Source organism: Pleuronectes platessa, chromosome 20 (genome assembly GCF_947347685.1).
Source record: "Pleuronectes platessa chromosome 20, fPlePla1.1, whole genome shotgun sequence".
In the NCBI taxonomy this organism is placed as follows: domain Eukaryota; kingdom Metazoa; phylum Chordata; class Actinopteri; order Pleuronectiformes; family Pleuronectidae; genus Pleuronectes; species Pleuronectes platessa.
The window spans coordinates 19,869,490-19,891,029 of record NC_070645.1 but is presented as its reverse complement, the minus strand read 5'-3'; the positions used below and the strand labels follow the sequence as shown (position 1 = coordinate 19,891,029).

Below are 21,540 nucleotides of genomic sequence, written 5' to 3'. Positions count from 1 at the left end.
AGATTAAATGACACTTTTATAAGAGCCTGCTATTGGCTCACCGTCACACTATACAGTGCAATAAAGTGCTTTGATTGGCTAAAACTCAGACTGGTCCTCTTTATTATTATTATTATTATTATTGTTTTGCTTACAGATGATTGGTTTGTGCTGCTGGTTCAGGTGATGAAGGAAATTAATCAAGTATAAGGTCATGTTAAGTTTAGCATTTGAATCAATACGTCTCCGTAGGTAATATGAAATGAGCAAAAAGTTGAAATGAAATGATAATTAAACGAGGGAGAATCTTTATTGTCTCTAAACATTAACGAAGATGCTCAGCAGAGGTTAAGCTAAAGGTCACAGAGGTCAACTTTTACAGGATCCACCAATAAAAACCAGTCACACGTCAAACACGCTTCAGCTCCTGCAGCTGCCGACTTCGATCCGTCTTCACTTCCTTGTTCCAGTCGCTGGAACCAGAAATATAAAGATAACATCGATCAAACTCAAGGGTCTGAATTTCAATTTATTCACTTTTTATTTGAGGAAACTCTTCAGTATCACTTTGTGAAATATTTCTAATATTGTAAACCTGGAAAACTAAACAAACATTTTCTATTTCATCTGCTTGTTTCCTTCAGTGAATTTTAATATCCTCTGTTTGTCTAGACAATTAAAGGGTAAAATACAACTTTAACTTATCATATTGTTTAACGGGAAATAAGTACAAGTAAAACTTCCTGTTATGTCTCTTTCTCTCAGTTTTCCCACAGTCACAGGATTTTATTGGCTCCCCCCCCCCCCCCCCCTCCTAAATATTATTAGCTGGACGTGCTCGAGTAAGAGCAAAGTTTATAAATGCAAACAACTTTTACAGCTTTGTAAAAGGCCACAGATGGGAAGACGGAGTAAAACAAACACAGTAAAACTGTTAAACACAAATCTTCTTTTCCTCTTCATCTCCGTGTTTCTGCTTCTTCACTCGTCCGTCACTCGAAGGTAAAAGCATTTCTCTCTCACTGGGGTCAGATCTTTTATGGACATGATGGAATAAATGATCTGTGAGGACGGATGGTTTCAGCTGAATGATGGAACTTTACTTTCTTTTCTTATCCTTCATCCTCTCAAACAAATGACCTTTCATTAGACTCTGTGGATGTTTGTTTCTGTCACTAAACTGTGACACAGTTACAAACAACAATCAATCAGACTTTATTTGAAAATCACAAAGTGCTTTATATGATTAAAATGAGAAAATGAGAAAAATGTGAATCACAAACTTCTGGAGAATGAAATAAAAAACTCTGTTGTGTTTATTATGAGGGAATCAGAACTTTAAACATGATTATTATGAAATTAATGGTTGAGTTTGATCCCGACGAGTTGTGAACTCACGCCCACGAGAGGTCGCTGTTGTCGGCTTCCAACACTGGATCCCAGGAATCTGCTCCCTGGTCCGACGGGCGGGAGCGCGCATCAGTCCTGGGGGTGTCCCCTGTTGAAGGAAACGTGTGACAGCGACGCGCCTGGCTGTAACCGTGAGGAGGACCGCCTCGCGGATCTGGAGTCACACCTGGATCCACTGGAACCGGATTTACTCTTCTGGAAAGAGCGAAGCGAAGCCTGATTTTGTGGCGTCCACCGTGCGTAAAGACTGTGCGTAAAGACTGTGCGTAAAGACTGTGCGTAAAGACTGCGCCAAAACGGACTTTTTCCTTTGCTCTGCCCTTTGCGCATTCAAGAGTCAACCTCCGGACACACACACACAGACACACACACGCTCTCAGGTCTCAGTGCACACACGTGTTTGCTGCAGAGGAGGATGAGATGAGCTGCGGCTCCGGTGGATGAAACGTCAACATGTCCTTTACGCACCGGATCGTGCTGCTGCTGCTCGGCCTCAGCCTCGTCCTCACGGTCAGTGCTTCACCCAACATCACTACAGGGTCTATTTATTCATATTTAATTATAATATATATTAACTAATAACCTGAGCTGAGTCTCAGGTTAGTTTTAGTTTGTTTTAGGTTTGAATCTAAATGTTATTTTTCTGTGACTCTTCTTTTTCATTCCTATCTGAAGCTCAAATGTTGTTAAATGTTGTGCCGCAGTTTTACATTTTAGATTTTATATTTAAAATGTAAAGTTTATAGAAACAATATTTTACTTTATTTGGATGACTTGATATTCTGCTTGTTTCTACATTCATCCCCGTAAACTGTGATATTATGATATTATGTGTTCGTGATTATGAGACTTTGCTCTTTAACATGTAAACAGGAATATTCCATCAGCAGCTCATGTAAACATCATAATCATAACGTGTCTCTTTCAGAATAAGGTCGACACTGATGATGTCATCAGTAATACTTTGTTCCAGTTGTTAAACACTGAGTGAATTCCTCAGATCAAACTTCTCATTTCCCCAAAACACCAAAGATAAAGTTTCATTTCTTCGTGGGTCAGCCGATGTGTGAAAAAACTCCATATTAATTGTAGCTTGTCTTTCTTGCTGCTGGTTCATTATTAATGTCCGGGCCCGGTTCCGCCTCGGCTCTAAGTTTAGACTCTGCAGCTCGGACCCTCAGCTGCTCTGGGTCCTCGTCTGCTGGAGGAAACCAGGACTCCTCCGCTGAGGCTCTGGATCCAGCACCAGACGAGTGATTCAAGGTTTCAAACACCCGGGAGGTCGCTGCTCCAGAAATGAGAAAATTAATAATTGGGAATTGGTTTAACACGTTCAGGAGGAATAATGTGGAACATCAGCTGAGTTTGACCCAAAATCCTGATTTATAACCGAGTCACTTCATTTTTCAGGAGATAATTCAAATGAAAGGACTGTTGCCTGTTGTGTTTGCACTTTGTGTGTGTGTGTGTTTGTGTGTTACAGCTATAAAACCTGAGTGTGTGTGTGTGTAGTACCTACAAAGGTTAATGACTTGTGCTTCCTCTATTGATCTGGCTGCTGCTGGTGTGTGGGTGTTTGTGTGCGTGTGTTCGTGCATGTGTGTGTGTGTTCGTGCATGTGTGTGCATGCTGCTGCAGAGACATCACAGCAAAGTGAAATCAAGGCTGACATTTTTTGATGAGTCACATTAATACTTGTTTTACCAAATCTATAAAAAAATCTGCATGTACGTGTTGAACAGGCTCATTACCCCCCCTAGTGTTCTGAACTGTTGTTGCACCACAGGACCAATGCTAACGTAGAGACGAAACTTCTACGTTATGACATTTATAAATATTTGAAAAACCAAACAACTCTCTGCTGAAACTAAACCTCTGAACAACTAAACCAGCACAAAGTCGACTGTTCAGAGTGTGTGTGTGTTTGATTTGCACGTAGGCTTGTCTTAGGCCCCCCCCCCCCCTGCACTGCGTTCTCAAAGCATTCCTTAATTTCCCGGGAATCTGCAGAAACTGACGTGAACAAACACTGAGTGCGCTGATTTGAAAACCAAGCTGCGATAAAATGATTTAATCCTGTGCTTCTGTTTTGCACATTTTACTGTTTCAGTTAGAGCTGCAGCGAGAGGCCACTCTGTCAGTTATCGTCAGTTATCGTCTGTTATCGTCAGTTATCGTCAGTTATCGTCTGTTATCGTCTGTTATCGTCTGTTATCGTCTGTTATCGTCTGTTATCGTCTCTGCGAGCAGCAGGCGACTGACCAGTGGTTTGTTAATCTGAGGAAAGAGAAGAAAACACTGTGTTTAGTTTAGTTTAATCCAGAACAGTTTATCCTTTGGCTCGTAATGGATCGGTGTGCGTGTTTGTTTGTGTGTGTGTGTGTGTTTGTGTGTGTGTGTATCAGAGCTCATTAGATGACAGAGATCATGTTTGCAGTGGATTAAACGAGGTCAGGCGGTTTATCCTTTGCCCTTTGCTGCTTTCTGTTTATAGCCTTTTGTTTTGAGAAGCAGAAAATGATGAAAAACCTAAATTACCAATTATCACAGCGCCCCCTACTGCCCCCTCTGTGAAGGAGCTGCAGTGTAGCTCACTATTAATCGTCCGTTAACATTTAGTTCCAGATCTACAAGTGTGAAAACCACTTCCTTCATTCATTGGTTCATTACAGACAGAAGTGACGCCTGATAGGTCAACGTGATGATGACCTGTGTGTGTGAATGTGTGTGTGTGTGTGTGTGTGTGTGTATGTGTGTGTCTGTTTACACTGAGGAAATACATGTCACAGTACATCACACTGGGATCAGACACTGGAACTCAGACTGGAGAGGAGATTCGTTTTCAGGATGAACTGAAGTCAAAGTGAACAGCTGCCTCGTTCCCAGCGGAGTGTTGATCCAGCTCGTTGCGTGTTGATCCAGCGTGTTGCGTGTTGATCCAGCGTGTTGCGTGTTCATCCAGCGTGTTGCGTGTTCATCCAGCGTGTTGCGTGACGCGGGAGGTTTGTCCACGTCAGAGATCATGTTCATAACATTCATTTCCCTCTGGTTTCCGACAGGTCGAGGGAAAGTTTCCCAACTGTCAGTTCCACTGGGAGATCGAGAGAGCGGAGAGAGAGTGTGACACGCAACTGCAGCAACAGCAGACTGCCTCCAGCACAGGTGCACACACACACAGACACACACACACACACACACACACACACAAACACACAGACACACACAAGATAACACACAAAAAGATAAATCGAAGCATGAGAGTTTTTCAGTGATCAGCACTATTGTGTGTGTGTGTGCGTTGACTGAGGTCAGCTGTGTGAAGAGGAAGGTGTGTCTGTGTTTCAACACACTCGCTATCAATCATTTATTCAGATCTGAGGCTAGAGTCGTGAGCAGATCAGGAAGTGCACACACACACACACACAAACACACACACACACGTGTCTATAGACAAGCGTGAGAAAGAACCCACAAGCTGCAAAAACACACAAACGCTTTTTAATTATCACTGTGCCGAATCATTAAAAATACACATGACCTTTTAGAAAACACAAAACTGCTCAGTGCTGCATGTTGTGTGTCTGTATGTGTGTTTGTGTGTGTGTGTTTGTGGTTTCTGGGTGTGTGTGTGTTATCTGCATGTCACAGAGCTCGTATCCTGACTAACAAACCAGCGTCCTGTCACATCAGCAGGTCAGATAAGTGACAGGTGACAGGTGTCATCACACCATGTTTTTATCTTATAATTCTCTCACAGTCTCATATCTATTTTGATTTGACTCCAAAGATCAAAGACACAAACTCTCAGATCCATAAAATTCAACAAGTTTCCACCGAGGTGACAAATTACAAAGGAAAACATGAGGAGTAATAATTCATCTCTTTTGTCATCATTGTATTAAATGAAAGATCAGAAAAACATCTACAGCTTCAACCTCATGTTGTTAGAGTTACTTTTCATTTTTACTCATGAACATAATATTAATTTCTTTCTCTGTTTAGATAAATTAAGTGTTGATGTGACACACGCTTTATTTGAGGAGTTAAAACTAAAAGTGAAAACGCTTTTGTTTTGTTTGATTTATTGTCGTCGGTTCGGCAGAAGAACAAAGGATCAGTCAGACATGAAGTTAAGAGTCCTCTGACACATACTGTGTGTGTGTTTGTGTGTGTGTGTGTGTGTGTGTCTGTGTGTTTGTGTGTCTGTGTGTTCAGGATGTCACGGGCAGTGGTACAAAGTCGCCTGTTGGCAGAGCGCGGCGCTCGGCGAGGTGAAGACCCTCCCCTGCCCCTCCGCCCTCATTCACCTCTTTGGAAAAAGTGGTGAGTTTCAACACAGACACACACACACACACACACACAAACACACACACGACCATATTGAGACATGCCTGAAATTAGACATTTATTTGTCTCCGGAACAAACTGAATTAGAATCAAAATATATATAAACTAAAATGAAAGAAGGAATCGAAAAAAGTTTAAATAATAAACAATCAAAGTGTTTTTTCTGATTTGACCTTCGACCTCCGGCAGCCGCTTCCTTTCACGGCCGATTTCACAACCTCTCGTCTTTCACTGGACTCGCTCTGCGTCGTCCATCATGTCCATCCCCTCGTGTCCGTCTCTCTTTGAACATCTGTCCTCACCGTCCGGCTGCTCTGTCACCCCCAGCTTCCCTTTCCTCTCCCGTCAGAGCCTGTCCTCCTCGTCCTCCTCGTCCTCCTCGTCCTCCTCGTCCTCCTCGTCCTCCTCGTCCTCACCTTCCTCACCCCTCAGCCTCCTCACCTTCCTCACCTTCCTCACCCCTCAGCCTCCTCACCTCCTCGTCCTCCTCGTCCTCCTCAACTTCCTCACCTTCCTCGTCCTCCTCGTCCTCCTCGTCCTCCTCGTCCTCCTCGTCCTACTCGTCCACCTCGTCCACCTCGTCCTCCTCGTCCTCTTCATCCTCCTCACCTTCCTCACCTTCCTCACCTTCCTCGTCCTCCTCACCTCCTCGTCCTCCTCGCCCTCCTCACCTTCCTCGTCCTCCTCGTCCTCCTCGTCCTCCTCGTCCTCCTCACCTTCCTCGTCCTCCCTCACCTCCTCGTCCTCCTCGTCCTCCTCACCGTCCTCACCCCTCAGTCTGCCTCTCTGTCACTTTTAAATATTAATTGATCTGGTGACAAATTTGTAATAATAAGAGCAACGTTCCTATTTGTCTGATTTTTAACAGATGCAATGTTTCATGAATATTAACGACAAAGAAACAGGTCGGAGATGAGTGTTTGTATATTTCAAGGACAAAAGGAATATTATAAATGATTTGCTCCTGACAAAGTATTCAGAGATATATAGAAAGAAACACAGAGACTTTATAAATAGGTAAAATATGATTTCTCTGATAAATAATAAACAGTATAAAGGAAGGTTTTTACAGTAACTGAATAGAAATCAACCCTCTGATAAGAACTTGAGTTCTGGATCCTGATCTGCACCAAGTGTCACTTTGTTCATCAGAGTCTCTGCTTCTTTTCACAAAAGAAAATCGTCCCGTGATAAAACGACTTTCTCTTCCTCCGTCACCTTCCCTCCGTCTCTCTTCCTCCGTCACCACTGTCTCCGTCTCTTCCTGTTAATGGATCTCATTAATCACCGGTCGACGTCTGGGCCGCCCGACCCTCTCTCTCCTCGTCTGTCAGCGGCGCCTGAGATCAGCAGGTTCCTCGAGGAGACGCCTGATCGGCCCGACGCAGCAGAACCGAGTGAGACCGTGAAATGTCCTCAGTGTGTCCGTCTCCTCTGAACCTGACGTGGACACTGAGTCATTTATAACCTGAGCTCAGCTGCAGCGTCAGAACTAAACAATCCATCAAACTTACACTGATCAGATTTGAAGGTCAAAGGTCAAAGGTCAAGGTCACGGTGACCTCGTGTTTGCACAACACTAACACACTGTCTATCCGTCTCTCTTCTCTGGGGCTTTTTGACTGTGTACTTCTATGTTGTGTACTTGTATTGCTTGAGTACTTCCTGCTCCTGAACACGTCTCTGTCTCTGACTGTCAGGAAACCTCAGCAGGAACTGCACCGAGCGCGGCTGGTCCGACGTCTACCCGCTCATCTTCCTCGCCTGCGGCTCCACCAGCGACGAAGACGACCCCAGTGAGGTGAGTCAGGCTCTGGGCTCCTGCAGGTTTACTGGTGAGAGCTCGCTGATGGGGAGCTGGCTCAGAGATCCCATCGTCTGATCTGAGGTCAGTGTTCGGTTTCACATCCGCTGTGCTGCTGAGGTCGGCAGGTCTGATGCTGCAGCAGACGAGGAAGCTGCAGAATGCAACCACTTTTTATTCTGCTGGTTTGAGACCTGCAGGAAACCACAGGTCATAAATGACGGCTTATCCTCCAGAGACTGTTTGTGCAAACTGGGGGTAATGGTTTCCACTGGCTCTGCTTGTTGTGATCGTCAGTGTCAATATAGAAATTCTGTGATCAAACCTTTTCCTCTTAATCTCATTCAAGATGATTCGAGCAGGTTGAACTTCTTCTGTCTTTAAAAGTAAAACTAAAGATGATCTGTAACAGACGTAACGACCAGTACACAACCAGTACACAACCAGTACACAACCAGTACACAACCAGTACACGACCAGCACCGCCCGACTGGACCTCCGACCAATCACACGACTTTCTCTTCTTCTAAAAATAACTCAGACCACCGTGAAACCTGCGTCTCTCCTTCATCAGGTCCTCAGTGTGTTTGTGTGTTTGTGTGTGTCTGTGTGTGTCTGTGTGTAATGTGTGAGTCTGTATAAATCTACAGATTCCTACACGGTGAAAAGGTTCAAGCAGATGACAACATATTTATCTCATCTGTCTGTTGTTGTATCAGAGAGGATTTATATTTTATTATAATGTCAACAAGGATTTCATCTATGCAGAATCTTTCAAAATAAACATTTCACAACGAGAAAAATAAATAAAAAGATTTAATTCAAAAAGATTCAAATGGAAAAGAGTAGAAAGCTTTTACAGCCTCCAGAGTTTAGAATAAAACTTTAAATCTATAAATCAAAATGCAGCTTCTCTATCTATTTATACGAGTTCACTATTAACCTGTTCCTGACCTGAAAGTATTATTCTCATTCCAAACATCAGTATTAATTCATGTAGTTAATGTTGGGTTTTATGCATCTGATGCTTCTTTCAAGCCAAAAGCAAATAAAACACTAAACCTGGATCCAGGTCTGTTCTCATATCTGCTCGTGTCGGAGGTGAACTGGAGGTTTTTGGTTGCGTCTCTGCAGCATTGACTCAGCCGAGGATCTGACCCCAGAGCTGCGGCTCCTCGCCACTTCTTCTCAGAAACCCTAACCACTGTCACACACACACACTGATGTGAGCGTGTGTGTAGACGTGTGTGTTGCCCTGAGGCTTCCTGTGTGATACCACAGAGGTTTGTCTTTGACCTTCTGCCCGTTGGAGCGGCTGCCTCCCAGGAGCCCGAGGTTCAGGATGAGCAGCATCCAGGTTTTAAGAGAATATCCGCTGCCCCACACAGCTTTTATTATTATAACACAATTCAATAGAGTGGTTTAACTCTGTAAACGAGAAGGAAGTGAAAGTGTTTCCTCGTGTTCGTGGGAATCACAAACCTTATAGAACTGATTCTGAAAAATCACAGATGTTAGAGAAACAGTGAAAAGCAGGAGAAGGCTGTTTGTGTCGGGGACTAGTTTCTGCGGCGGATTAATGTTTATCCTCCGAGGGTCGTCTCCTGCTCACCTCAACATCTGGATCTTTCAGCGAGCGTCCAGAACACATCTGTATGTTTTTCCTCTGAAGAGTCGACTTTCTTTTTTTAACATCTGTCACTTCTGTGTTTACTGCGAGTCTCTCTCTCTCTCTCTCTCTCTCTCTCTCTCTCTCTCTGTGTAAACACCAACGACCGGCTGACGGAGAGATTCTGACAAAAAATGTGCTCAATACTAAAGTAAACTTATAAAAAGTCAAAACTATTTTTGGGTTGACGAGCTGCTTATAAACAAGATGGATTTTTTATTTATGTGTAATCATTTCACAATTGGCTCTATAAGCTTCAAAAGTGAGACTGTCAAATGTTAAACATTTGTCACTTGCGAACTGATTTTCCATCTCTTACACCCTGAAACCACTTCTTATCAAAGACAGACATTTTTATAATTTATATATGATTATGCGATCTTTATCATTAAGCAGATATTCACCCCTGTCCCTTTATTGGCTGAGTTCAAAGCACATGACCTCGCTGGTTCCTCGGGACCTTTCGAGCTGCAGCGGGCGTCTCAGTTATTTTGGATGAAAGGAGCATTTGGAAGTTTCCCTGGCCTCGGTCATGTGTCGTGTTTCCAGCTGTTTCCGGTCGACAGGTCCAGGATCTGCTCCGTTTCCTCCGCTTGTCGCTGTTTAGCCACAAAGTTTAAAAACGGCAGCAAACACGAAGCAGAAGAACGATGATACATAAGAAAGAACGGAGAACAAGAGTGATAAATACTGAGCACACACGTGATCTGTGGGTCACACAACTTGAAGATGATCTTCAGAACACACACACACACACACACACACACACACACACACACACACACACACACACACACACACAGTGGCCTGGTGATGCTCTGCAGATTGTCAGGTGTGAGGTTCTCTCTCTCTCTCTCTGCTTCTGTTTGTTTCCTGTTGAAGAGACGGGAGAGAGGTTTTCCATCTGGGAAACATTCAGCTGAGACCAGACGTCACCGCTGGCCCTCACACTCACACTCACACACACACACTCACACTACTACACACACACTCACAGACGAGGAGGAAGTGTCCTCTTCCTCCTCATCTTCATCGTCTCAAATCAATCTCACCACGAGACACAGAGTGATCGAGACCAAACGGCTCCGAGCATCAGACGGGACTCATCAGGACCGGATCGATATCAGCGATCGTTTGAGCTCGTTATTGATTCTTCATCAAGTTCTCTGTGAATCCTTTTGTGTTTGAAACGTGTGAAACAACAGAAAAAGGCCGGTTGCTGTTTCCAGATCAGGGACTCTCTCCCTTCAGATGTCTCCTTTTTAACACCAAACCCTGAGATGGAAGTGGATCCTCTTCCAGGGACGAGCTCCTGGTCTGGATCCTTCTCCTGATCAGAGTTCTTCTGTCTCTCTGTCCCGTTCTCCCTCCTCCATGTTAACCTGGATCCACTATATATACAGTCTATGGATCCATGTTGAGAGGAAGAACAGAACCTCCTCCAGACGATAACAAACAACGTGAAGAGGAAGGAAGGGAACAAATCCTGCATCGCCCCCTGATCTGGATCCAAGTCCCTTCTTCCTTCATATACATTATACATATTACATAATTAGTTGTTGTTGTGTTATCCTGTCTGCAGTCAGCTCCACTCTGAGTGGTGCATATTTTTAATACACCTTCACAAACATGAATATGATCCAGTGAGGATTCATGTTCTCCTCGCCCCGGTCGTGACTTGATTCTCCAGAACTCACAGACGTCCCTCTGCAGACGTCCCTCCGCAGACGTCCCTCCGCAGACGTCCCTCCGCAGACGTCCCTCCACAGACGTCCCTCCACAGACGTCCCTCCACAGACGTCCCTCCACAGACGTCCCTCCACAGACGTCCCTCCACAGACGTCCCTCCACAGACGTCCCTCCACAGACGTCCCTCTACAGACGTCCCTCCACAGACGTCCCTCCACAGACGTCCCTCCACGTTCAGATCCCGGCTGCACGAAGACGCTCAGACTAAAGTTCAACATCGCTCCAGTTCCCCCGCTGTCGGCGAGAAAGACGGAAAGGGCGAGCGAGCCAGGGTTTCTGGTCGGAGGTGTGTTCGGCTCAGCGGGTCACCGGCTCCCAGGCAGGAGGCCTGAGAATCAGCCGGAGGAATGAGGAGCTGCTGCCAGGCCGTGACGCTCACAGATTTGTCCATATGTGAACAGACGGTGGGAGACTCCCTGACAACGTTTGGGCCGAGATTCTTCACATGAAATATTTCTGGTTTTTATCGGCTCTTATCTCTGATTTAACGTCTGTGTTTCTGTGAATTAATCATGATTCAGAAACATGTGATCTGAAACGTGAAGGGTTGAAAAGAAAGAACAAGTGAGGAGGTTGGAACTTTGTCAGACGGAGGAAAAGAGAAAGAAGAAGAGAAGAATGAAAAAACAAGAACTGAATGATGTAATTCATGAGAGTGTGTGTGTATATATATATTTATGTGTGTGTGTGTGTGTATATATTTATGTGTGTGTGTGCGTGTATGGTTCATTGCCAGATGATCTGTCAGACATGGAGAATGTTGTTTATAAAAGATGAGAGCGATGAACGCCAGGCACCACTCTCTCTCACACACACACACACACAAACACACACACACACACACACACACACACACACACACACAGATCCGCCCCCGTGTGTCAGTTCTGTAGAGTCTGTTTTGACATAGACCAGATCCTCATCCTGATCTTACTCCACTCTTATTGTGAAAGAGCCGCTTACCAGGAACTTCACTGTGAGAAGTTGCTGCTGCTAAAAAGAGAAACTACAAATTAAGGTGATCTCTTGGCTCCGCCCCCTTTTTACTACGGCTTTAATCGTGTTTTCAACGAGCTAAAATCCAAAGATATTATTTTATGATCCTAAGCGACAAACAAACAAAAACAAAAGTATAACAGAATAAATGTGTGTCAAATTAAATCAAGGTCAAATGATTTCATGAACATTGGATTTCGCTGCTTCTCTCATGAATGTTTTTAAAATCCTGAAGAGTCAGCTCCACGTTCATGAGGAAGAAAGATCCCTCATCTTCTTCATCACTGGTTTGTTTGTGTCTCCAGCTGGTTTTCTACAGGATGGTGAGGATCCTGTCGACTCTGGGCCACAGCCTGTCGCTCATCACGCTGCTCACCAGCACCGTCATCATCTGTGTATTCAGGTAAACACACACACACACACACACACACACACACACACACACACACACACACACACACAAACACACACAAACACACACACACTAAGATAAACTGTTAAGATGAAGGTCAACAGAGAAGCTCTGACATTTGGTGAAATAAGAATCTGACTGAATCTTCAACCTCACACTTTAAAAGTGACCCTGAAGATTCATGCTAAGTTGGATCCATTAACACAGGATATATACTATAAACCTATGATCTCACACTCACTCTCACACAGACACACACACACACACACACAGACACACACACACACACACACAGCTCTCCGGGTGATAACAGTTTGTTGCAGCTCCATCTGGATCGAGTCCATCTGTTCACTCGGCTGCTGTCGGTGTGTTTAGATTCCTCGTCCGTCACTGGCTTCACACTCTGACGCGTCTATAAACACACTGCTCAGCGTGTGTGTGTCTGTGTGTGTGTGTGACTGTGTGTGTGACTGTGTGTGTGACTGTGTGTGTGTGCAGGAGGCTCCACTGCATGAGGAACTACATCCATCTGAACCTGTTTGTGTCGTTCATGCTGCGAGCCGTGGCCGTGCTGGCCAAAGACGCTCTGCTCTTCTCAGACGATGAAAACACCGACTGCAGCGTGCAGCCGTCACTGGTAAACACACACACAGACACACACACACACACACACAGACACACACACACAGACACACACACACACACACACACACACACACACACACACACACATACACACACACACACGTTTAATTATCTTTATTTACAAACCTATGAGAAGCTGTTTGTCCTGAGGATCCTCACTCGTCTGTTTTTCCTGGAACAATCATCCTTGAGTTTTAAATAAACCCAATAAACCTTAAAGACGAGACTTATCCAGAGTAAATAATAATTAATGACTCGTCAGATTGTCTCCTATCTGTTCTGGGGACTTTGAGAGACAGTTGTCCTCTCGTTGACTTTTAGTTTTGGTCCACGTCCTGTCCACTAACATGGAGGAGACACTTTATAAAGCTTTCATGTCGTCCATATCCGACAGTCGTTGGTTTAAATTCCATCATGTTACACGTTTATATTCATGTCATTTCAATGTGATGCCTTAAACCTGGACTCTAGAGCCCCCTGGTGGACACTTTTAGTATATCATTGAATTCTGCAGGAATCATGTGGTGTTTCATTGTGACGTTTAGTTTTATTGTTGCAGAAAGAATGAAGTGAACTGTGATGTTTTTGTTGTTGTTGTGTTTTTGTTGTTGTTGTGTTGTTGTTGTAGGTGGGCTGTAAATCCAGTCTGGTCTTCTTCAACTACTTCATCATGGCGAACTTCTTCTGGCTGCTGGTGGAGGGTCTGTACCTGCACATGCTGCTGCTCGTCATCCACACCTACTCCACCCGGCTGTCGGTCTACATGCTCATCGGCTGGGGTCGGCTGCTCCTCCATCCTCCGACACCTTCACAGACACACACTCGTCTTCTGTGTTGCATCGTTTCTGTTGAACACGTGAGATCCTCCGACTCACACGCAGGTCGTTCTCTCTCTCTCTCTCTCTCTCTCTCTCTCTCTCTCTCTCTCTCTCTCTCTCAGGAATCCCGTTTGTCTTCATGGTGGCGTGGGTCGTATGTCGTGTAACTCTGGAGGACACCAGGTCAGTGCTCACGTCCCGATCTGATGGAACTTTGAAACAACGCTATCACAGCTTTCTTCTTTTTAACCTTAAAATAACGAATTTGAGGTCAGTAATCACTAGTTTGTTGTCTTCAGGTGCTGGGAGACGAATGAAAACCCCATTCCCAACAGACTCATGAACTGGCCCATCATGGCGTCTGTCATTGTGAGTTCCTCAGGCCCCTGACAACACACGTGACAAGTGTGAAGCTGATGTGGAGCCAGTTTGAGGCTTAATAATTCTCCATTGGACACTTTTCAGTTTTAATCCTCTGATTTTTTTATTCTGTGCTTAGAATTCTTAAAGCAGGTCTGGAAAACAATAAGAGACCACTTCAGATTGATCCTAAATCTGAATCTCAAATCTGAAAATGTGGAATTTGGAAGAAATGTTGTCGTAGTTTAAAGAATAGAACAAAAATGTTAGTTTCATTCTAACACATACCAATGAATAGTAGAACCAGAGGGACTGATAATTCTAATCTTCCTCCTTCGTGTTTCTTCAACTCAAGATCAACTTCGTGTTGTTCATCAGCATCATTCGGATCCTGGTGCAGAAGCTGCGCTGCACGGACGTGGGAGGAAACGAGCAGTCACAGTACAGGTAGGGTCTGACCTTTGACCTTTCTGTTGATAGCAGCCAGATTCACGTCCTCCGAAAGGGTCTTCGCAAACAGCTTGTTGTGTTTCTATACTTTGGTTTTTAAATCTCCACTACAGAAAACAAGCCACACAAATCAAACGTAGATGAATCCCCTTTGTGCAGTGAGTGTGTAGCTGTGTGTGTTTGTGTCTGTTTTCCAGACGCCTGGCGAAGTCCACCCTGCTGCTGATCCCTCTGTTCGGGATGAACTACATGGTGTTCGTCTACCTGATGGAGCCTCCGAATAAAAACATGAACCGCATCAAGATCTTCTTCGAACTCGGCCTCGGATCCTTCCAGGTAGCGTGTGATGTGTTTTTTAGATCTCACAGTGACCGCAGCATGTGGACCCGGACATCGAGTGCGAACAGGCATCAGTACAAAGTGTTTTTAAATCTCTAAACGTTGTGTGTTTGTGTGTTTCAGGGTCTGATCGTGGCCGTCCTGTACTGCTTCCTGAACAGCGAGGTGAGTCTCCACACGTCCACACATTAACCTCATGAGTCTCTGAGTCTCTGTCTCACAGACTTTTATCTCAACTTTGATTTGTGCGATCAGGTCCAGAGCGAGCTGAGGAGGACGTGGAGGGGCGTGTCCCTCAAGCAGTGCGTGGGGCGGGACTACAGGCCGCACGCCGCGTCGGTCGGCCGGAACGGCACCGAGAGCTCCGCCCAGTTTCCCAGGAGCTCCCGCGCCCCGTCCATCCAGCAGACGGAGACCACCGTCCTCTGACCAGAGACGGACGGAGACTCGAGGTCTGGACAGTGAAGCCACTGCGGAAGTGCCTGAAACCTGTATTCTCCTGAGTGGCCAGCAGGGGGCGACTCCACTTGATGCAAAAAGACGTTTCTGTAGAGATTTAATGTCTCGATCTCTGGTTTCAAGTCTTCTTCAACACAACTGAGGTTCATTTAATAAATGATGGTCCATTTAGAGTCAGATAGACCATAGAGCACGGTACGCAGTGGGGTGCAGGGTGATTGACAGCTAGTACCGTCCAATGGGTGTAGATGGCAGGTGGAGGTGGGCTTGCAGCTCTAAAGCCAACAGGTGGTGTCACGATGTGTTGACACTCGAGAGGACGAGGGACGAGGACGTCTTTTTGTTTCTTAAACTCTCAGAACTCGTTTTCAAAGAGACGCCGGACACACGGAGACTTTCACAACCTGCGACTCACAGACGTTTCTGAGGCGAAAGACTTTTTTCTGATTTCAGACAAACACGGTTCTGCTAACAGTCCATCGAACTGTTCCTGCTGGAATCCCGTGGAGCAGAAAATATACTCTCCCTCTATAATTTGATATTATAACTGATATTCCTCATATTCTCTGTCATTTAAAAGTATTCCTCAGTCCCGGCTGAATGTATCACCTGCTGGTAACTTGCTCTGAAGTCTTCGTGTTAATGTCACTAAACATATATAGAAATATATATACAAAGCTACATTTAACTTTTTTTAATCTTCAAAACAAAGAGAATTTAACCCCAATGATTAAAGACGATTCCATCATGTGTTGGTGGAGAATCACAGATTTTGACAATCATAATTATATTAATAGTTTTAGTTTTTCAGGGCCCAGGGAAGCCGAGTATATGTAATTATTCTTTTTACTTGTGGCCGATTCAAATTAAGGATCTCACTTGTTTTTGTTTTCAACCCCATTTATTGTACTTTTTATGATCTATATCTTAAACTATAATAAATTACTATAATTCGCTGCAGGTTCCATTAAAAAGTGAAGTGATGATGTGTGAGATTCACTGATCAGACAGCAGATATATAACAGACACTGAACATCTCAATCCAAGGGACTCGGGGGGGCAGCAGTGTTTCAGGTTCACTTCAAGCCAAAAGAAGAAAACAATAACAGTAAACATCGCCTTGTACATTTTATATCATTTGTGTTTTTTGTTTTTTTTACATCTTTAAGTACCATGATGTAGATTACTGTGTGTATGTTCCTGAGCATCAATGTCATTTATAAGCTTTGGAATACAACTGTAAACCTGTGATTTCATATATTTTAAAAGCTTTTATTGTGAAGGCTGAGTCACGTTTGTGTTTTTTATTGGGACGATCATTTATTACATGAACAATAAATCACAAACGTTGTAAGAACGTAGCAGACGAAGTTGAGAGGCTGAAGAAAGAACAACAGAGAGAGATTAGTTCTACAGACCGGTTCTGGTTTCGGTTAACTCATCTCTCCTGTTTATCTGCACTCGACCGTTCACACTGACCCGTGCTGTCAGAGGTCAGAGGTCAACGAGGAAGAGAGCATCTTGTTCTACTGGTAAACAGAGGAGAACAAACTCCGGGGTGAAACCAGTTCACCGCCGAGCGACTCTCTCTGTCCTCCTGGGAGTGCTGGTATTTATTTAGGATTGGAGAAGTGGTTCTTCGGTCAGGTTGGAGTTTACAGAGCATTTTTAAAGAGGTCGGCTAAAAAGGTGAAAGTCAGTGGGCCGAGCCAAAGACAAGTGAGAGTGATGCCCTGGAAAACCTGATTGGTGAAGAGGAAGATGATAGAAAAGCACAACACCAACCCAGGGAGGAAGGTGTTTCTCACGAGGGGGGGGAGATCACAAGTTTAAAATGATCTCAGCAAAAAGAAAAAGAATAAAGTTCAAGATGCTAGCAGGGAGCTAGCTAATGCGGCTAAAGCTTGAGCTAAGCTATGAACTGTAAGTCCACTTCCTGGTGTCTGAAGTCATGTTAAGTGGTTTTAAATGTTTATTTAATTTAATTTAAGATTATGTGGTAGATCATTTTATTACGTTTTATTGGTGTTAATGTTAATGAGTTTTTGTATTGTTATTTCAGTCATAGTTTTAAGAGGTAAGATAAAACTTTATTGATCCACACGCTGGAGACGTTCAGTTGTTACAGCAGCGGGTCGGACTGACAAGAGAATAAAACATGTTTTAAAGAAAGTTAATAGAATAAGTATGTTTATCATAAACACCTTTCACTGTAGTGGTTTATAAAGAAACGTTATAAAGTAAAGTGCAGTGGCACAGGATGATGTCACGAGGTAGAGAAACAGTTTGTACTTAAATATATTGTGATGTGCAGATGACAGTTAAAAAAGTTAAGCTAAGATCCACTGAGTCTCATTTTCTGCTCAGGATTAAATAACAAATATTTTATTATTGAAATATAATTTTTCTGAACAAGTTTTCAGGGAAGAACCTCTTTTCATTTTCATTTCCGACACTGGAAGTAGATAATGGAGAACTTATGAACCACAGTGAATGTTTCAGTTCAGTTTTTGCTGTTGCTGGTGCACCATTGATAATATCTCCGTCTTAGTCACCCTGAGCAGGAGGACGATGGACAGGATCCTCGTGGACATTTCAAACCATGTCATGAGATGTCCTGTTTCATTCATCTTGATAAAAACTGAGGTTCACAGGCTCAAGGAATGAAGTCAGAGGAGAAACCAGTTCACAGGCGCAACATTTATTTCTGAACAATGTTTTTTTTCAAGAGTTGCACAGTCACAAGCTTTAAAATCAATAAATAATCCTAAACAGCTCAATTTCATAAATACATGTGTGCTCTCTATCAGTATAAGCACATGACACTTTTCATAGTGTTGTTTACAGTAACTTGTAAATAAAAATTCTAATAAATACATGAACACTTCTATCAGCAATGGTCAATTAAATTAAACTAATAAATAGTTCCAGTCATAAAAACCTATTAAAAGAAACTAAATAGAACAGTACTGTGCTTTTCAAGTGCTTTTTGTTTTTAAAACATTTCGTTTACAGTAATGTTGATGCCAGAGGCGGTGACTTCTAGACGAAGGTCCTTGAAGGTGGAGGTGGTGCTGTTCTACTGGTGGCTGCTGGAGGTGGAGGTTTCATCAGCAGGCATCTCAGATGTGGAGGAGATGGAGGGAAGAGCAGAGGAGGGAAGAGCAGAGGAGGGGAGAGCAGAGGAGGGAAGAGCGGAGGAGGGGAGAGCGGAGGATGATGAAGAAGAGGGAAGAGCGGAGGAGGGGAGAGGAGCAGAGGATGATGAAGAAGAGGGAAGAGCGGAGGAGGGAAGAGCGGAGGAGGGGAGAGGAGCAGAGGATGATGAAGGGGAGGCGCTGGATGTGATGATGGAGAGGAGGGACACCTTGGGAGGAAGAGTTGACTGAGCTTTTGCTTTCCTGTGAGAAGGATGATAAAAAGGAGACCGTGAGGGATTTGAAGAAGTTATGAATGAGTGATGATAAACGTGAGAATGTGGATAAATGAACAGTCAACAATCAACAGTAAGAAACTCACATGAATTCTCTGATCTTAAGTGGAACCCACTTAGCGTTGAGCTGACTGCAGTAGAGACCCGACTTTGTCTGAAAGCTGCAAGAATCACAAACATATTCAACATTAACATAAGTTAAGCAACACTTTGTAACCTTTGCAGAGCCACAGCGCCCCCTGCAGCCACATGTGGTGACTCCGCTTCCTGACCCAGAGGAGCTGCAGCTGTAACAAATCCACCATCTCTCCATGATTCTTCATGTTTTAACAGTTTCCTGCTGAATATTGGAGATAAACTCTGGTTTTTAATAACTTCAGAGTCTTTTTAAATGATCCCAGTGCAGCTTGACTCTTCATCTGAAGCTCTAAGTCAGTTCTTCTCACAGGAGATGGAACCCACTCACCAGAGCTACAGAGAACAGACGCTCAGGGTGAGAAGAGGGACGTGAAGAGAAACCTTCTCCATGCCACTAATCAAACTGCATCAATCAATTAGATCTTTATAAAATCTTACTCACATCACAGCTTTGACACATGGGAGGTTCGCCTGCTGCACCATGAACCCTGTGATGGGCTCAGTGATGGGATTTCTGCTCACCGTCTTGCAGCAGGTCGCCAGCTTCTGATCTGAAGATGGATGAGAGAAGACCAGAGTTATCACAGGAGGACAAATCATCTGCAGCATCCTGCAGCTTGTTACTTGAGACTCCGTCTTACCTGCCGACCCCGACTCCACCACAGCCACCAGGACGATGGCGACCAGCGCACTCCTCACCAGGTTTCCAGAGCTGATCATCTTTGATAAGTAGGAGTTGAGATTAATAAATACTGAACAGAGTGATTCGTTTTGTTCTGTCCTCTCCAGAGATCTTGGTGAACTGACAGACGTCTGAACACATCGGATATTTAAGACCTGAAAAAAGCAGAAGTGGTTAGTCATTTTTTCCAACTGGTTTCCATCGGCCCTCTTTTTTCTCAATGGATGACCAGCAGATTGACGGGGGGGTTTCCACGAAATGACCGACAGGAAGCACTTTCATCATGAAAGTTAAGTCAAGGGTTTTCCAGTTTATCTGATTGCATGCACTGGTAATCGCTCAGCAGTCTGAGGTCATGGGCATGTTACAACTTGTTTCATCTGAAGTTAAGTCTGACTCACTTCAAGGGTGTTTCATTTCTCAATAAGAATAAATAATGTACAAGATATTTTGACCCTCAAGGTGAATGTTTTCCTTTCAAAGAGTTAAATTCAGTTTGAAGAACATATAACAACTCACTCTTCTGTGAAGTTAAACCAAAGCCTGTGAATCAAAGAGCTGAGAGTCCAATAAACATCTGGAGCAGTGAAGACAAGGCCTCAGTCGAACCAAATAAAATACTTCTTCTTTTATACTCTTCTTACTCCTCATGGTGTATTTGTCAGTAATTATGCAACAAATCTACACAACTATATACGGGGATATTCAAACCATAGACTGTAAATAAAGATGATTGAGGACGCGTCTCCTCTTTGTCCCAATATCCAGAAATGAAGCCAACACATCGTGGATATGAACGCTGCCATTTTGTGCAGCTGAATAAAATATTTAGAATATTATTTCACATTGATCCTCTCGTGCACTGGAATCCGAGGAGCACAGGTCAGTAGCTCACACACCTGTCCCACAGACAGTGAACTGAAATGTGTGAGCATCAGAGACTGGGACTTCCAAGAAGAGCTGAATGGTGACAATGTGGCTTGATCAAAAAAGAATTAGAGGAAGGAAGCAGGAGATGACAGGATGACACCGGGGCAGAAGCAGAAGCGTCCACACTCTTTCAGTTTTTGTTTTCTCAAAATATCAAACTGCAAAAGAAAAAGTGTCTTTGTTAACATGCATAAAATTAATGGAAGGCTTTTTCGATCCTTTCAGAATTTGCTGGAAGCCAGAATGCTGCTGAAGCACAGTTTGATCCAAAGAGAGTTTAATAAAGCGCCCTTGACCTTTATGTTTAGTTTAGTGTGTGAAAGAGGAAGCGATCATGTGTCACTCGTACACATCTCCATTCATCAGGAGTCCATCTCAACCAGAAACAAGTCAGTGGGATAGGAAACGACCTGAAATGACAGAAGCCATCTTTGAGAATAATGTATTTTACGTTTTAGATTGGTCCATGTCCCATCTGCTAACATGGAGGTTTGTGGCCTATACAGGGGCCAGCCATCAGGGTACACATCTCCATCCGTCATGTCGTCCATCTACGATTCAATATGATCATATGTTATGTTTTTAAACGTATTTCAGGGTTTAGGGTGGGGGTGATGGAGCAGGATCTCCTCGTGCCCGGGTGGGTCTCCTCGAGGAGCTTCTCCTCTATGGTCTATGGCCGGTGCAACATCACGGGGCCAAAGACCTCCAGTGCATCTTGTCCTCCTTTCTTCTCAAGATGTTTCAAGAGACACGTCGTCATCATCTCTGTGGAATATATCGAAGCAGAGAGAATCGGGTTGAACTGGTAGCTTGAGGATTCCCAATCGGAAAAGAATCAAACTGTGACTCAAAGCAGAGAAGTTTGTTTGTCTCTTAACCTCTAATTATTAACTAGTTCACCTAAATGCAACCGTTTT

At 44.0% G+C, this 21,540-nt stretch overlaps 2 protein-coding genes across 3 annotated transcripts; one reads left to right on the top strand and one right to left on the bottom strand.

Moving 5' to 3' along the window:
* The first annotated feature begins 1,489 nt into the window (after positions 1-1,489).
* On the top strand, positions 1,490-16,719 carry LOC128426078 (vasoactive intestinal polypeptide receptor 2). The gene is made up of 13 exons (XM_053412945.1): positions 1,490-1,899; positions 4,449-4,551; positions 5,605-5,712; positions 7,437-7,537; positions 12,260-12,357; positions 12,865-13,003; positions 13,640-13,790; positions 13,952-14,012; positions 14,129-14,198; positions 14,545-14,636; positions 14,837-14,975; positions 15,102-15,143; positions 15,234-16,719. Exons 1-13 carry the CDS (start codon positions 1,843-1,845, stop codon positions 15,405-15,407), a joined length of 1,335 nt encoding a protein of 444 aa, XP_053268920.1. The 5' UTR covers positions 1,490-1,842; the 3' UTR covers positions 15,408-16,719.
* Positions 16,720-18,118: 1,399 nt separating this feature from the next.
* LOC128426079 (putative protein TPRXL) lies at positions 18,119-19,805 on the bottom strand. Of its 2 annotated transcripts, XM_053412947.1 has the most exons (5): positions 19,650-19,805; positions 19,451-19,559; positions 18,957-19,031; positions 18,750-18,838; positions 18,119-18,647 (listed from the first exon to the last, which is right to left on the bottom strand). In XM_053412947.1, exons 1-5 carry the CDS (start codon positions 19,726-19,728, stop codon positions 18,517-18,519), a joined length of 483 nt encoding a protein of 160 aa, XP_053268922.1. In that variant the 5' UTR covers positions 19,729-19,805; the 3' UTR covers positions 18,119-18,516. The 2 variants fall into 2 exon arrangements, with proteins under 2 accessions (XP_053268922.1, XP_053268921.1); XM_053412946.1 differs by having other exon boundaries at positions 18,119-18,838.
* Positions 19,806-21,540: the final 1,735 nt, after the last annotated feature.

What these genes read in the sequence shown, in the direction of transcription:
- LOC128426078 (XM_053412945.1), top strand. Translation starts at nt 1,843, where the DNA reads ATGTCCTTTACGCACCGGATCGTGCTGCTGCTGCTCGGCCTCAGCCTC. An exon ending in ACGAAGACGACCCCAGTGAG is followed by an intron (nt 7,538 to 12,259) that starts GTGAGTCAGGCT and finishes TTGTGTCTCCAG; the next exon opens with CTGGTTTTCTACAGGATGGT. An exon ending in AACGAGCAGTCACAGTACAG is followed by an intron (nt 14,637 to 14,836) that starts GTAGGGTCTGAC and finishes TCTGTTTTCCAG; the next exon opens with ACGCCTGGCGAAGTCCACCC.
- LOC128426079 (XM_053412946.1), bottom strand. Translation starts at nt 19,728, where the DNA reads ATGATCAGCTCTGGAAACCTGGTGAGGAGTGCGCTGGTCGCCATCGTC. An exon ending in GGTGGAGTCGGGGTCGGCAG is followed by an intron (nt 19,560 to 19,649) that starts GTAAGACGGAGT and finishes ATCCATCTTCAG; the next exon opens with ATCAGAAGCTGGCGACCTGC. An exon ending in CCATGTGTCAAAGCTGTGAT is followed by an intron (nt 19,032 to 19,450) that starts GTGAGTAAGATT and finishes TGATTCTTGCAG; the next exon opens with CTTTCAGACAAAGTCGGGTC.